The sequence below is a fragment of the Ursus americanus genome, chromosome 12 (assembly GCF_024610735.1).
Source record: "Ursus americanus isolate L20-20 chromosome 12, mUrsAme1.1.p, whole genome shotgun sequence".
In the NCBI taxonomy this organism is placed as follows: Eukaryota; Metazoa; Chordata; class Mammalia; order Carnivora; family Ursidae; genus Ursus; species Ursus americanus.
The window spans coordinates 8,953,486-8,968,062 of record NC_142138.1 but is presented as its reverse complement, the minus strand read 5'-3'; the positions used below and the strand labels follow the sequence as shown (position 1 = coordinate 8,968,062).

The window sequence follows — 14,577 nt, the reverse complement described above, 5'->3', positions numbered from 1 at the left end:
AAGCACAGAGGATTTTTAGGCCAGGGAAACTACTCTGAATGATGCTGTAAGGGTAGATCTATCTCATTATACCTTTATTCAAACTCAGTGTACACAGAGAGTGAACCCTAATATAAACTATGGACAATAATGATGTTTCAATGTAGGTTCATTTAAAACAACAAAAAAAAGTTCAAGTGTTCACATCAAAATCCCAGCTGGCTTATTTACAGAAATTGACAGCTGATCCTAAAAGTCATATGGAATTAAAAGGGACTAAAAATAACCAAACCAATGTTGAGTAAGAACAAAGCTGGAAAATTCCCATTTCTGATTTCAAACCTTATTACAGAATTAGCGTAGTACTAGCATTAAGGATAGACATAATAATCAATGGAACATAACTGAAGAGTCCAGAAATAAACCCTTGCATTTATGGATGACTGATTTTGGGCAGGAATGCCAAGACAATGGGGGAAGAATACTCTTTTCAACAAATGGTGCTGTAACAATAGAATAGCCACTTGCCAAAGAATAAATCTGGGCCTTCCTTACATAAAAATTAACTCAAAATGGATCTATACCTAAAATGTGAGAACCAGAAATAAAACATGAGTAAATATTTGTGACTGTGGGTCAGGCAAAACTTTTAGACACAACATCAAAAACTCAAATGACAAAAGAAAAAATAAACTGGATTTCATAAAATAACTTTTGTGCTTCAAATAACACCACTGAAAAAGTGAAAAAACAACCCACAAAAGGGGAGAAAACGTTTGCAAGTCATATCTTACAAGGGACTAGAATACATAAAGAACTCTTGCAACTCAATAAAGACAACCCAATTAAAAATAGGTAAAGGATTTGAACACCTCTCCAAAGAAGATATACAAATGGCCAACAAGGACATGAAAAGATGCTCAATATTATTAGCCATTAGGGAAATGCAATCAAAGCCACAATGAGATACCACTTTATAGCCACTAAGATGGCTATAATAAAGACAGACAATAAGTTTTGGCAACAATGTGCAGATATTACAACTCTTATGCACTGCTGAGAGTATAAAATGGTTAATTGAAGTGCTTTGGAAATGGTTTGGTAGTTCCTCAAAAGTTTAAACATGGAATTACATGACATGGCAATTCCACTGGTAGGTGTATAAAAAAGAGAAATGAAAACACAGCCATATAAAAACTTGTACACAAATATTCATAGCAGTGTTCTAACAACCAAAAAGCAGAAACCCAAATGTTCATTAACTGAACAATGTGGTAGATTCATACAATGGAATACTTCACAATAAAAAGGAATGACGTCCTAATACATGCTACAACATAGATGAATCCTGAAAACATGCTAAGTGAAAGAAGCCAGTCACAAAAGACCACATACTAGTATGCACATCGGTATGCATTCCTCATGGGGGAAATGCAAGTTAAAACCACAGTGAAAGACTTCCACACACTTATCAAAATGTCTAAAATAAAATAGACTGGTAATACCAAGTGTTAGTATAGATGTAGAGCAAACAGAATTCTCATACATAGCGGATAGGAATATAAGTTGATGGAACCACTTTGGAAAACTATTTGTCAATTTATTTTGAAATGCATCAACAAGTAAGATTGGGTGATAAGAGATGGATAGGTGTGAAACAAATACGGCAAAGTGTATAGAATCTAAGTTGTAGGAGTATGGGTGTTCAAACAATTCTGTCAATTTCTCTTTATTTTTAAAAATTTCTGTAATAAAATGTTGTGGGAAAAACAATGTACCCAAAATAAGTAGTATGTACATTATGTACATAAAAAGAATGGTCACAGCAGATTTATATGGCCAAACGCTAACAGAACCCAAATGTATATCAATAGTAGAATGGATTGGGGAAAAAAACATGTAAAAATGTATATTTACACAATTGAATACTGTACAGCAATGAAAAATATAGAATACTGCTACATAAAGACAACATAAATGAATTTCACAATGTTGAATGAACTATTCCATTTAAGTTCAAAACAAGGCAAAACAAATACGTGGTGATAAGAGGTCAGAATAGTGGTTATCTTTGGGGAAGGGGTATTGACTGTTGGAGGACGTATGAGGGAGACTTTGGGGGTTGGAAATACACCATATCTTGATGGTGATTACAATATGTAAAAGTTCACGGGGCTAATATAGTTAAGATACTGTTAGTTATACTATTAAAGATATACTCTTCATTGTACATAATCAGTAAGGTTTATTTACACACACACATTATTATACTATAATGTACAAGATTATACAACTTTCTCGAAATTCATGTTCATCACCTACTGATTACTCTTGGCTCTAAGCTTCCCTACTCATAGTTTAATCAGGGCAGCTGTATTGCTTTTATTCCTACTGATGTTCATGTAAGACTTCACTTAAAGTGTTCAGAAGCTAAAAAGTAAATCTGTGATTCACTGCCCTGTCACAAATTAATTTCAACTTCAAAAATCTACAGCAATTTAATAATTATATACTGTTTCATACCAAACTAATAAACACTTCAGGTATATACATTAATCTCATCCCCTTACCTAAAATGGTAGCTCCTTAGGGGAAAAGGGCTCATTTTCCTTTACCCCTGGTGCCTAACAAACTTTCTGACTGATAGAAGAAACTGGTTATGGAGCGTCCTGGTTTCTATCCTTAAAGACTTACTTACTCAGTTTATGATAAACTGCTTTTTTTCCCCACAAATAAGAATTAAACTGTTATACAAAATTACATGTAATTTTAACTAGTTGTGTCAGCTATAAAAGTCTCACTCTTCTTAAAGACATTCGGTTTCGTAAGAATTCAGAAAATTTTCAATAAAGAAATATATCTGGAGGATTGCTTTCTTCATTCCCACACTTTTATATTCCTTAGTTAATTTACTGTATGCTTTCCGGATTAAGTAACAAGATAATTACTCAACTGGCCTCTGGGAGCACACTCTAGGTTGGCTATTTAATTAAAAAGATAGGTATATGTGCATTAATATTCAATTGAAATCAAAAGTATTCTTGATCAGTTAAAATAAGGAACTCTTATAAAAAGCAACATATCATAAAGCCAAACTGAATATCAAAATCAAAAGGTCAGGCAGATTATCCAAGAGCAGAATATATTTAGTTCTCCCTTATCACTTAACTTTTCAATTCCATGCAGCAATCTCTTTTGCCATTAAAAACACACACTCTGGGGCGCCTGGGTGGCGCAGTTGTTAAGCGTCTGCCTTCGGCTCAGGGAGTGATCCCGGTGTTCTGGGATTGAGCCCCACATCAGGCTCCTCTGCTGGGAGCCTGCTTCTTCCTCTCCCACTCCCCATGCTTGTGTTCCCTCTCTCGCTGGCTGTCTCTCTCTCTGTCAAATAAGTAAATAAAAATCTTAAAAAAAAAAAAAAAAAAGAAAAAAACACACACTCTGGCTGTCTGTTAGCCAGCTTTTCCTTAGAGCTTTCACTCACATTTCCACTTGAGCCCTCAGTATCTCCACCACTTCGTTTATATCACAACTGCAAAAGTCCTGAATTCTGAGCATACTACTATCATAAATATTTACTATATTATTAAAAGTTACTGGTAAGGAATCAACTTCTATAAATTTGTTACAGCCTATTTAATAACCTATTTGAATACAGAACAGAAATACGTATCCCTAACTCTTTGCTTGAAGGAAGGTTATACACAGAAGATAATTATATTCAGAAATGACTCCAGGCAAGATGACAAATATACCACCTAATTTTAATTATATTTACAATTATCCTTTCATTCCCCTCTTCATTTATAGAATTTAATTTGGCTAAGACACAGTAAAGACAGAAGACAAAAGAGAAAAAGTGGCACAAGTTGAAGAAAAATGTCAGGGAGAACCTATGCTGGTCATTCTCTGACAGTTTTTCTATGTAGAAGCCAAATAAGATTAAGATCTTTAAAAAAAAGAATTTCATTCTACCTAAAGTATTAAGATTAATAGATCGAAATTTTACAATAAAATACGGAGATTTACTAAAACATTTTAAAGAAGTCAACTTCTCAGATCTTATGCACCAAGTAACTCATTACCCCTATCTTCTCAAGTTACCCTATAATTAGCTCCAGAATTAAACACTGACACACAGACCGTCCTAGTCTTAAAAGTACATACATTCTTAATGGCAAAGAATCAGCTTAATTAAAGGACATCCAGAATGGGTTTCAGGCATAAATAAAACTCCTGCAATGATGGTGACAAACAAGCAAATATCTTTAAAAAAAAAAAAAAAAAAAAGACCAAGGCAAGCTGAACTACATAGAACACAAACAAAACTCAAAAGAAAAAGCTCACGTACTTTATAAATAAGAAGTAACAGAACAAAAATGAATAGATAAAATAATGTGGGAGAGAAAAGGAGAATTCTTTATGGTATAAAGGCCAAAGCACAGCATTCTGGGACTATTTATATAGAAGAACCACCATAAAATTTCACTCTTACAGAAAAATGCAGTGAACTGATTTTCACATTGATTCAAGTATTTGAATGTCTGCTATGTGAAAAGCGGTTCTAGCAATGCAAAGCTGAATCATCAGAGTTGGAGTCCAACAGAGGAGATATGACATTGTTGTAAATAATTAAAATCAAACAGGAAGGGTAAAGTGTCCTAAAAATGGTAAACAAAGTGCTAAAGGAGTTCAGATTAAAATGTTATTCAAATTAGGGGAAATCAGAAATGGATTCAGGGCATATAAGCTGAACCTTGAAACTCTGAACTTACACTGGGAACAATTAAGGAAGAGAATTCTGAGCAATGGGAACAGAAGAGCAAAGGCAGAGGCTGGAAAGCAGAAGGCATATATAGAATATAGCAAACTGTTCAATTTGACTAAAGTATAAGTTGTATACACAGCTACAAAAACCTGGAAAAGTATATAAGGAGCCAAATCATGACTCTGACTGCTAATACAGAGATCTTCAGTAATAAGTCATGCTGAATCATTAAGGATTAAGAGGCAAGGGATCTGATCTGGAGAGATTTATCTAGCACTGAGGAATGAAATGAATGGGGAAAGAGAGGAGACATCAATTAAGGTTTCCCTGAGAGGTAATGAGGACCTCGATCATGGTAATAACAGCATAAGAGGGAGAAGGCACAGTTCTAAGTTAGGTACTAGATATATACCATGTGTAGGATGCCATTACACTCAGATTTTTAAAATCTTTACACATCACTCTCATTTTTTTAGAAGATTCATTTATTTATTTATGAGAGAGAAAGAATGCACACCCAAGAGTGGGGGGGGGGCAAAGGGAGAGAATCTCAAGCAGACTCCCCATCAAGCTCATAGTCTGTAGTGGGGCTCGGTCTCACCATCCTGAGATCATGACCTGAGCAGAGTTTGACGCTCAAGTGACTGAGCCACCCAAGAGCCCCCACATCCTTTTCATTTTTAAAGAAACTGTAATCCAGAAAAATAATCATTGTTAAAACACTAAGAGCTAATTAATCATGAAATATATGATTTCCAGATAAATTTACAAACAAAAATCTAACAAAAATGGTCAGGGGAGGCTTTATTAAGAGAGGTTGGACCCGATCTGCACCTTAATGAAAAGACATAACTTTAAGAGGGGAGGGATAAAATTTCACACAAAGGTAACTTTAAGTTAAATAATTTAATAAGATGAAGATATGTGAAATACAGAGAGAAGTAATTTCCACCAAAAAAGTAGAGAAAATGTAATACATAAAAAAATCTTCAAATACCTGAATTTTTCATATTTTTATCAGAAAAACAAGGCATTAATACATTATTACAGCTTTAAATAGTTAAAAATAAGTATTTTTATTATATTCTACATTTAAAGAGGAGGGTTACTTTTAATGAGCTCTATAGGAAATTGAGGTTTTTTTTTTAAAGAATCTTAAAGCTTTATTCAGTCACAATTTGAAATATCCAAAATGTTTTGTTATTTATGAAAGAAGTTCCTCAAAACAACATAATCTGATAAACTCTCTTCATATTTTTCATGTGACAACGGGGATTTGAACTCAGATCCACCTGAGTTCAGAATCAGAACTACACTTGCACTCAATGCTGTATTAACAACTTATTTTGATTTTAAAATCCCAAATGAATTAATCACAAAGTATAGGACAGGAGGAAGAGATCAGTAAATCTCAAACTATTTAACTACTGCAAAATTGAGATACCAATCTTTGTATTTATATAAATATATACACAGTACTCAAAAATACATACAGTAATTTGTTCAATGAATATTAAGCTCTTTTTAACAAAGTGCTACTCTTGAATTAGCATATGACAAAGGGGGGGGTCTTAGAGTGACAGTATCCCACTCAGGTACTTCAACCCGTTCACATATTTCTTTCAGCACTGGGCTACCAGCTGGCCTTTCCTCTTACGGACCTTCATCCTCCAGCCTTTCATGGTTTCGCTTCCCTCTCGCAACCCTTCTAAGACTGCCCTTGATGGGCAGACTTCCCTTGTATTCTTTTTAAACATTCAAAAAGGACAGAGTAGAGGGTATGCCCGATTTGTTTTTACCTCATAATTCAAGAAAAGCTCTAACCTCTTCCCTCCCATTTCTTTAAGGACAAGGATTCAAGTGCTTTCTCATAAAATATTTTGTTACAGACTATACACAGAGTTAAAAAAAAAAAAAAACCCTAAATTATTTTATAATTATTTTAAACCAATTCCTATATTTAATATTACTGAAATTTGATTTTTAGGATTGATTCCTTAAAAATGATCCATAAATAAAGGAAAGAAGGCACTAGGAAGATGCATAGTTCTTACATTAAATTGCACTGACCTCAAATATATTAATTCATTTAAAAGAAATCCATTCATTCGACCAATAACAGTGTCTAATGTGTGCCAGGAACTGTTCAACAATTAAAAAAACTCCTTTCCTCAAGGAGCTTAGCCCTACTGGGAGAAGACAGATAACAAGCAATAAACATAATAAGTAAAGACAGTGTGTTAGAAAGTGATAAATGCTATGGGGGAAAAAATAGAACAGGGTAAGGGAGAATTCAAGGGTGTTAGGGCAGGCTGTAATTTTAAATAGGTTGTTCAGAAAGGGTTTATGAAAGTGTCAATTATTTGAGCAGACTTGAAGGAGGTAAGGGAGTCAGCCATGGTAATACCTGGGGAAGAGCACTCCAGGCATAAAAACAACCAGGGCAAAGGTCCTGGAGTAACCTAGGAACAAGCAGGCCAGAGAGGCTAAAGGGACACCAGCAGGGGGAAGAGTAGTAAGAGTCCCGTCGAGAGGTTATGTGTGGGGGTATATAGATTATGCAGGGTTTATGGGACACTAAGGAATTTGGCTTTTACTGTTAATGAAAAGAGGATCCACAAAGGTTGGGCCAAGTGACACAATCTGTTTTACCAGAATGACTGCTGGGTTAAGAACAGACTATAGGGAAGGCAAGGGTGAATAGTGAGACCAGTTAGAAGGATACTAAGGAAACACAGGAAAGAAACTTTATATACTTTATATACTATAAACTTTAACCATAATGGCTCAGCGTTTACTTTTTAAGTATAAATTAAAACAAATCTGTCAGATCCTGCTACCAGGAAATAACTGGAACTTAGAAGTTTACTATATAGGGCTCTTGGCATATATGTACACCATGCAACACAAAAACAAAGGACGTCTTTTAACTACCTGCTACAGAAAAATACTAAGTGTATTCCTTTATAATCAGCTATTCCCTTTATGAAATTTTTAAAAATCCTATTGCAGTGGAGGCTATTCTTTAAAGAAATAAACTATTATTCCTGTAGCTCTTTTAATTATATACTATTTTTGTTTTTTTGGGTTTTTTTAAAGATTTTATTTATTCACTTGACAGAGATAGAGACAGCCAGCGAGAGAGGGAACACAAGCAGGGGGAGTGGGAGAGGAAGAAGCAGGCTCCCAGTGGAAGAGCCTGACATGGGGCTCGATCCCAGAACGTCGGGATCACGCCCTGAGCCGAAGGCAGATGCCCAACGACTGAGCCACCCAGGCGCCCCTATATACTATTTTTGAAGAAAAAAAATGCCACTTCTGTCCACTGAAAATATAAATCATTTCCCTTGGACTGGTGTTTTTCAGATCACTTAAATTAACCATTCCGAAAAATCTTATTTTCTTTGGGAGGGGACAAAGCTTTTTCTTTTCATGCTCCCATTTTTAAAGTTTTCTTTCAATTGATACCAAATTTGCATATCAGTATCTGGGTCATTCACTTCAGGAAAGGGCAACCACAAAAACTCCCACTGTCACAAATAACATGTTTCAAAAAAATTTTCCTTCATGATACCAAAAAACTTCTCATCATCATCTAGTCCTCCTGGAAAAAGCAAATACAATTCCCAGAAATCCCATTGAAGTTATCCATAATACTGTATTATCATAAGGATAAGAGAAAAAGGGCAGTTAAGTCACGACATTCAATTTGCTTGAAAAGGGATTATAGAGCATGGAAGGAGATTTTGAAATAAAAATCATACCTCTAAAAAAATTTGTTCATGATACTGAAATAAGCATATTGTCCTATAGTATTTGAGGGAAACGAAGCATGAAATATAAACAATTTACTTGCTGCAAAGACTCAGAAAGATGAAAGACTTCCCTGTGACAATTTCTGGAAGAAACAGGTGTGTAAACTTAAAACACATGGTATTGAATTCAAATTCATTAATTCATTCAACATTTAAGTGCTTCTTAAGTGCCAGTAATTTCACGAAGCATTGAGAAAACAGTCCTTGTTCTCAAGAGCTTATAGTCTTCACTTATCCCACAACTTACCAAGTATTTATAATGAGCCAGATGCTGGGGATATAACAGCATAACAGGTGACCATACCTGCAAGCAGCTTACACTGGGGGAAGAGGGAATGCCTTAATGATGAAACATACATTTAACAAAACAAGGATATCAACACCCAAGTGTTGTTATGTGCTGCTTATGGAAGTGGGGGGGGGGGTGGTACACAAACAACTGAGTGATGGATTCAGAGGGAGGGAGGAGAATACAGAGACTTGGGAGAGAGCCGAGTCCTTAAAGAGGATTAGATGTTCACCTGGCCGACCTTGGGGGAAGGGATCCTAGCAGAGGGAGCAACTAGAGCAAAGACAGAGAGATGTGAACACACTCGTCTATTTTGTGGGCCTGGGATACAGAATGTAAAAGATAAATCATGGAGGCTTCTATATGCCACAATTAAGACTGGACTTTATTGGTATATGAAAGGACCCTGAGGGTTTTATTCAGAAAACCAGCATATGTGATCAGGTTTTTCTGGCTTACAAAGGAATGAGAAAAGAATAACACTAGATAATGATGTCACCACATGAAACAACAAAGGAGACTGCCCTGTTAGAAAACTAACCTCCCTTCAGGAAAAAAATTAAGCCACTTAACTATCCAAGCCCCTCTGGGAAAAAAGTTTTTAACCAGTATCATTGAAAATTGAAAAGCAGAGGAAAGGTTTTTATACATATTATGGATTATAACATCTACATATCTGTTTTGAGTTCAAGACGTCTTAGCTCTTCATTAGTTGTGTAAACATATATGGGACTGATGACTGCAGTATAAAAAGCAATGAAACTGTTTAGGAGCAAGTCTTTGATAGAAAGGGAGAACCACGAGTACAGAAGGTATTTAAGTCAGGTTTAAAGGTTTCCAAAGTTAAAGATACTCAAGTTTTACTGAATCAGCGCGTTTAAAAGGTGTGTCATGGGGTGGAGCAAAAGGAGGAGGGATTAAAATTTATATATATACATATAATATATATATATGCATATACACACGTAACTCTTGATGTCGCTGGGATTAAAATCACCACTTGAAGATCTTTTCTCATGTAGGAGAAATGAACATCTACCAGATCCAATTAACATAAACACACAAGGGTACAGGGAGAGGAGGGAGGGATGAGAGCATGATGATCATACATGACAATATAAATGGGGTGGGGGACAACCACCTATCCAGAACCCATAATCCAGTTAGCGGTGCGATGAGGAAATCATCCCCAAACCTCACAGCTCAGACTCCACGATTTAGGCATAAAGGCAGAAAAATGTCATTCCCAAATTCCACAAGCGAACCACCAGTCACTGGCCAAGGGGATATGATCACGTACTCGGATCCCAGAACTCAAGGACAGAGAATACCATCCCCACACCATTCTTGAGGGGAGGTAAAGGATCCCCCAATTCTAGGAGTGGGGAGCAATCACCCTCAGTCCCTGCCCTAAGGGGGTCGATGCCCCCGAGGCCAGGGGCAGTGACAGCCCCGAAACCCCCTCGGCCCGGAGCTGCCACTACTCCTCGCACCCCCCTCCCCAACACACACCCTCCCCTACCTGATATGGCGGCGGCGGCTCCTGATCCGGCTCCGTCCCCTCGCCAAAACTAGCCCGGTCAGACTGAGACTCGTGAAGCAGGGAGATGTCATCCGAAGTGGGGGATTTGAGGCAGTTCCCCATCTTCCGGGGCTAGGATGTGTGATCTGGGGGAGGAAGAAAGCAGTGGCGGGGTCGTTCGCACGCTCCGCGGTCAGCCTCGGTCAGCGAGGTGGGGTCGGACGGCAGGCCAGGACTCAGGCGGCGGCGACTCCCCCGCCCCCCGGCGCCGCGGAAGGGCCGCTCATGCCAGCCCCCGGACTTGGGGGCTCAAGGCTGGGCCGCGGGCTCGGCTGGGGTCGCGGCGGTTGCCTCCTGCGAGGCGGCAATGGGGGGGGGGGCGGGGAGACGAAGCACTTCCCCACCCCGCCCCCCCGCGGGGCGGCGGCGGCCACGGAGCTGCTGGGCCTAATCCAGGTCAGGAGGGGGGGGCGCGGCCGTCGCGGCTGCCTCAGCTGCTGCCTCAGCTGCTGCTGCCCCTGCCGACGCCGGAGCCGCGGCCGCGGGCCTCATCCTACTCCGCCTCAAAGCGGCGGCGGCGGCCAGAACGAGGCCAGCTGCGGTCCTGCGTCACGCCGCCGTGCGTGCTCTGGTCCCGCCCCCGGCGCCGGGAACCTTGGGCGGCTCCGGCTGCGCGGCCGCGCCCCCCTCCCCGCCTCCGGCAGCTGTTCCTGGGGCTGCGTCAGTTTCTGCTTCTCTGTCTGACAGTTGGCGCGGTACCTGACTCAGAAATCTCTCTCCAGTCTCCCGTGCCTCCCCACTTCCACTTCTCCCTCCCCGCTTGTCTCTGCTCTTACCTGCGCACCGTTCTGACAGTAGTCTCACCGCCTTCTGCCAAGTGATCTATTTATAAACCCTTATCTGAATGTGTCACTCCCGTTGTTAAAATGTTAAATGGCTCTTCCCCTTTATCCTTTCAGAATAAAGTCCAAGCTCACTAATGAACCAATCCACTACTTGCACAGTTGAATAATCTTTTTGAAACCTCCGCCATTTAAAACCTTCAATGGCTTCCCAAAACTGTTAGGACTGTTGTGACTAAGTATTCTTAAATGGTTTACTAATCTGACTACTTCTGCCATCTCATTAGCAGCACTGTCCCCTCAAATATTCTAAACTCCAGGCTGTCTAAATAAAGTACTTTTGGTTATCTTAGAAGACTGCTCCCAGTGGCCTTTACCCATATTGTTTTTCTGACCTAAACTCACTTCTCCTTCACTCCAGACCTACCTCCCATCAGGCTAATCGTTATTCCTAGTAGTCCTTCCTAAACTCAACTTCCTTTCCCCTAACCCTCCAGTCTGGGTTAAGTCGCCTTCTCTGTGCTCTTAGTTCCTGAGCTTTTCTCTGTCACAACCTGATCAGGCTGAATCATCTGTCCCTCCTCTGTGCACGGCCTGACACATTGCCTAAGATAGAGTAGGATCTCTTTGTTGAATGAACAAAGAGCCCAAGAAGCAACGTGTGCAAAGGAAGGAAAGAAGAAAGATGAGAATGCTCCCAGAAGACAAGAAGTGGGTCTTGACTCCCTTTCTTTTAGTCACCATTTACTGATTATTTTCTCCCCTCACAAGACCCTATGCTCGGCACTAGGAAAACTGGTTTACCACATCTGGCTTGTCTCTGATGGAGCCCAGAGTCCAGCTGGGAAACCAAGTAAATAGATGAGTTCCTCTTCTCCCCCCTCCCCCACCAAAGGTTTTTAGAGAGCCCTACGGAGAGTGATTAGACCATTTGGGTGAGGATCGGAAAAGATTCTTAGGGGTAGGACTTGGTTAAACTGGTATGGGCACGAGTACTCTAACTTTGGAGTCCCTATTCTACAAAATTACTTACTTAAATGAACTCATATCCCACCCATATTAAATATATCCCTTTTGCTGCCTTCTCTCTTTCTCAAGACTTACCTTTGTTCCCGTTAATAGCTACCACCTAAATATGGGATCCCTAATACCATACAACCTCAAGAATCATTACTTTTTTTGTTAAAGATTTTATTTATTTATTTGACAGAGACAGCCAGCGAGAGAGAGAACACAAGCAGGCGGAGTGGGAGAGGAAGAAGCAGGCTTCTAGTGGAGGAGCCTGATGTGGGGCTCAATCCCAGAACCCGGGATCACACCCTGAGCCGAAGGCAGATGCTTAACAACTGCGCCACCCAGGCGTCCCCCAAGAATAATTACTTAATTCTCTACCTTGACAAGTAAAATCATTGGATTCCTGGGAGAAAAATTTCAGACATTTTCCTCTTTTCCCCCAACTGCCATTTTCCTTGAACTCTTACAACAGCTTCTTAATGAAGCCTTTGCTCCTGCACCGTCAATCCATTCTCCACACTACTGCCATGAAAAATGTGACCAGAGAGCATTTATAGACTTGTGGTTCAGAAATTTAGCATGGCATGAAGGCCTTGAACCTTTTGGTCCCATCTTTATGTCCCATATGACTCCAACTCCAACCAGGCATCCTACACTCCAGCCATCTTCACACTACTTGCTATGCCCTCAATTTTCACGATGCTTTTCCACCTCTGACCTTTTGCCATGCTGTTTCCTTCTGTTGAATTCCAGCCATCTTTTAAGACCCTCCTTAAAAACCACTTTCTTCATGTAGTGTCCTTTATTTCACTTTGTTGGAACATATGTAACAATAGAAAATAAATGGGATCTATTATTGTGTTATATATAACTACGTATTATATATGAATATTTTAACACAATTTTAAATATGTAGACATAACTGGCATTTACTAGTCTGAGCCAGACATGTAAGAGCCCAGAAACGTGTATATTGGTATTCCCGTTTTGCAAGAATAGAAACATGGATTCACATGGCTATTCAGGCCTAAAGCCAGAATTTGAATCATATACCAGTTGCCTTTGTTAGGTGAGAAAGAACTACAACTTTTTTCATCCTGGTATTTCTCAGTTTATAAAAACAAGGGAATAGGGGAAGATATCTTGAATGGCTTTGGCATCCACATGTAAAGAAGTAGCTATTCAATGATCTTTCTTCCTAACTCAGCTTTAGAAAGGAGCTCTAGTAAAGTGCTCTATAGACTAGAGTATGACCTAATCACAAAACATAATTTAAAATCAAAAATAGTAATAATCAGGACTATTGCAGTGACAAAGACTCCTTGACCCAACTCTAGTCAAGCTCCTCTAAAGTCCTCAAGGCCCTAAACTTGAGTTCTGTCCTTGGGCTACTTATTCCAGTTTTAGCAAAAATCTATCTGAGTCAGTTTAACCCCACCTTTGTATCTGACAACCTTAGCCAGGCTTCAGCAAAAATCCTATCAAGGAGATTTAGCCAGAATTCCTCTTAGCCCTGATGTTTCTTTCCTCTTAGTAATTTTCTATCCACTGATCCCACCCTGTTCCTTGCCCATAAATCCGTACTTGTCCTTTTTGTATTCAGAATAGTGTCCAGTTCTATAGTGAGGCTCCTGAATAAAATTTGCCTTCACTACTTTATCTTCTGTCTGGCTCTGGTTTTATCTGACAGCAAATCTAATGCAGAAAAAGTATCTTCTATTGAGCTAGATTTATTAAAAAATAGATTTATTTTTTAGACAAGTTTTAGGTTCATACCAAAATTAAGTAGAAAGATTTGAGTACAAACACTTACTACATACTACCTGCCATCACACATGCATAACCTCCCCCATTATCAACATCCTGCACCAGAGTGGTACGTTTGTTACAGCTGATGAGTTTACAATGACCCATGACTAACGCACAAAATCCTTGCTTATGTTAGGGTTCACTCTTGCTGTTGTACATTCTATGGGTTTGGACCAATTTATAATGATGTATATCTACCATTACAGCATCATACAGAATAGTTTCACTGACCTAAAAGTCTATGCTCCACCTATCCATCCTCTCTTGCCCCTAGAAATCACTGATTCTTTACTGTCTCCACAGTTTCACCTTTTCCAAAATGTCATATATTTGGAACCATACAGCATGGAACCTTTTCAGATTGTCTTCTTTCACTTAGTAATGTAGCATTAAGGTTCTTCCATGTCTGTTCATGACTTGATAACTCATTTCTTTTTAGCACTAAATAATATTGCACTCTCTGAATGTCCCATAGTTTACACTGAAGGACATCTTAGTTGTTTCCAAGTTTTGGCAATTTTGAATTAAGCTGCTATAAA

At 39.0% G+C, this 14,577-nt stretch overlaps 1 protein-coding gene across 1 annotated transcript in view; it reads right to left on the bottom strand.

Moving 5' to 3' along the window:
- The window catches only part of RNF11 (ring finger protein 11), a 35,951-nt gene extending 24,983 nt beyond the window's left edge, over nt 1-10,968 (bottom strand). The window contains exon 1 of the mRNA XM_045799576.2: nt 10,374-10,968. Coding sequence (XP_045655532.1) covers nt 10,374-10,496 — 123 coding nt within the window. The 5' untranslated portion in view covers nt 10,497-10,968. The remainder of the gene's footprint in view (nt 1-10,373) is intronic.
- Between the last annotated feature and the right edge of the window lie 3,609 nt (nt 10,969-14,577).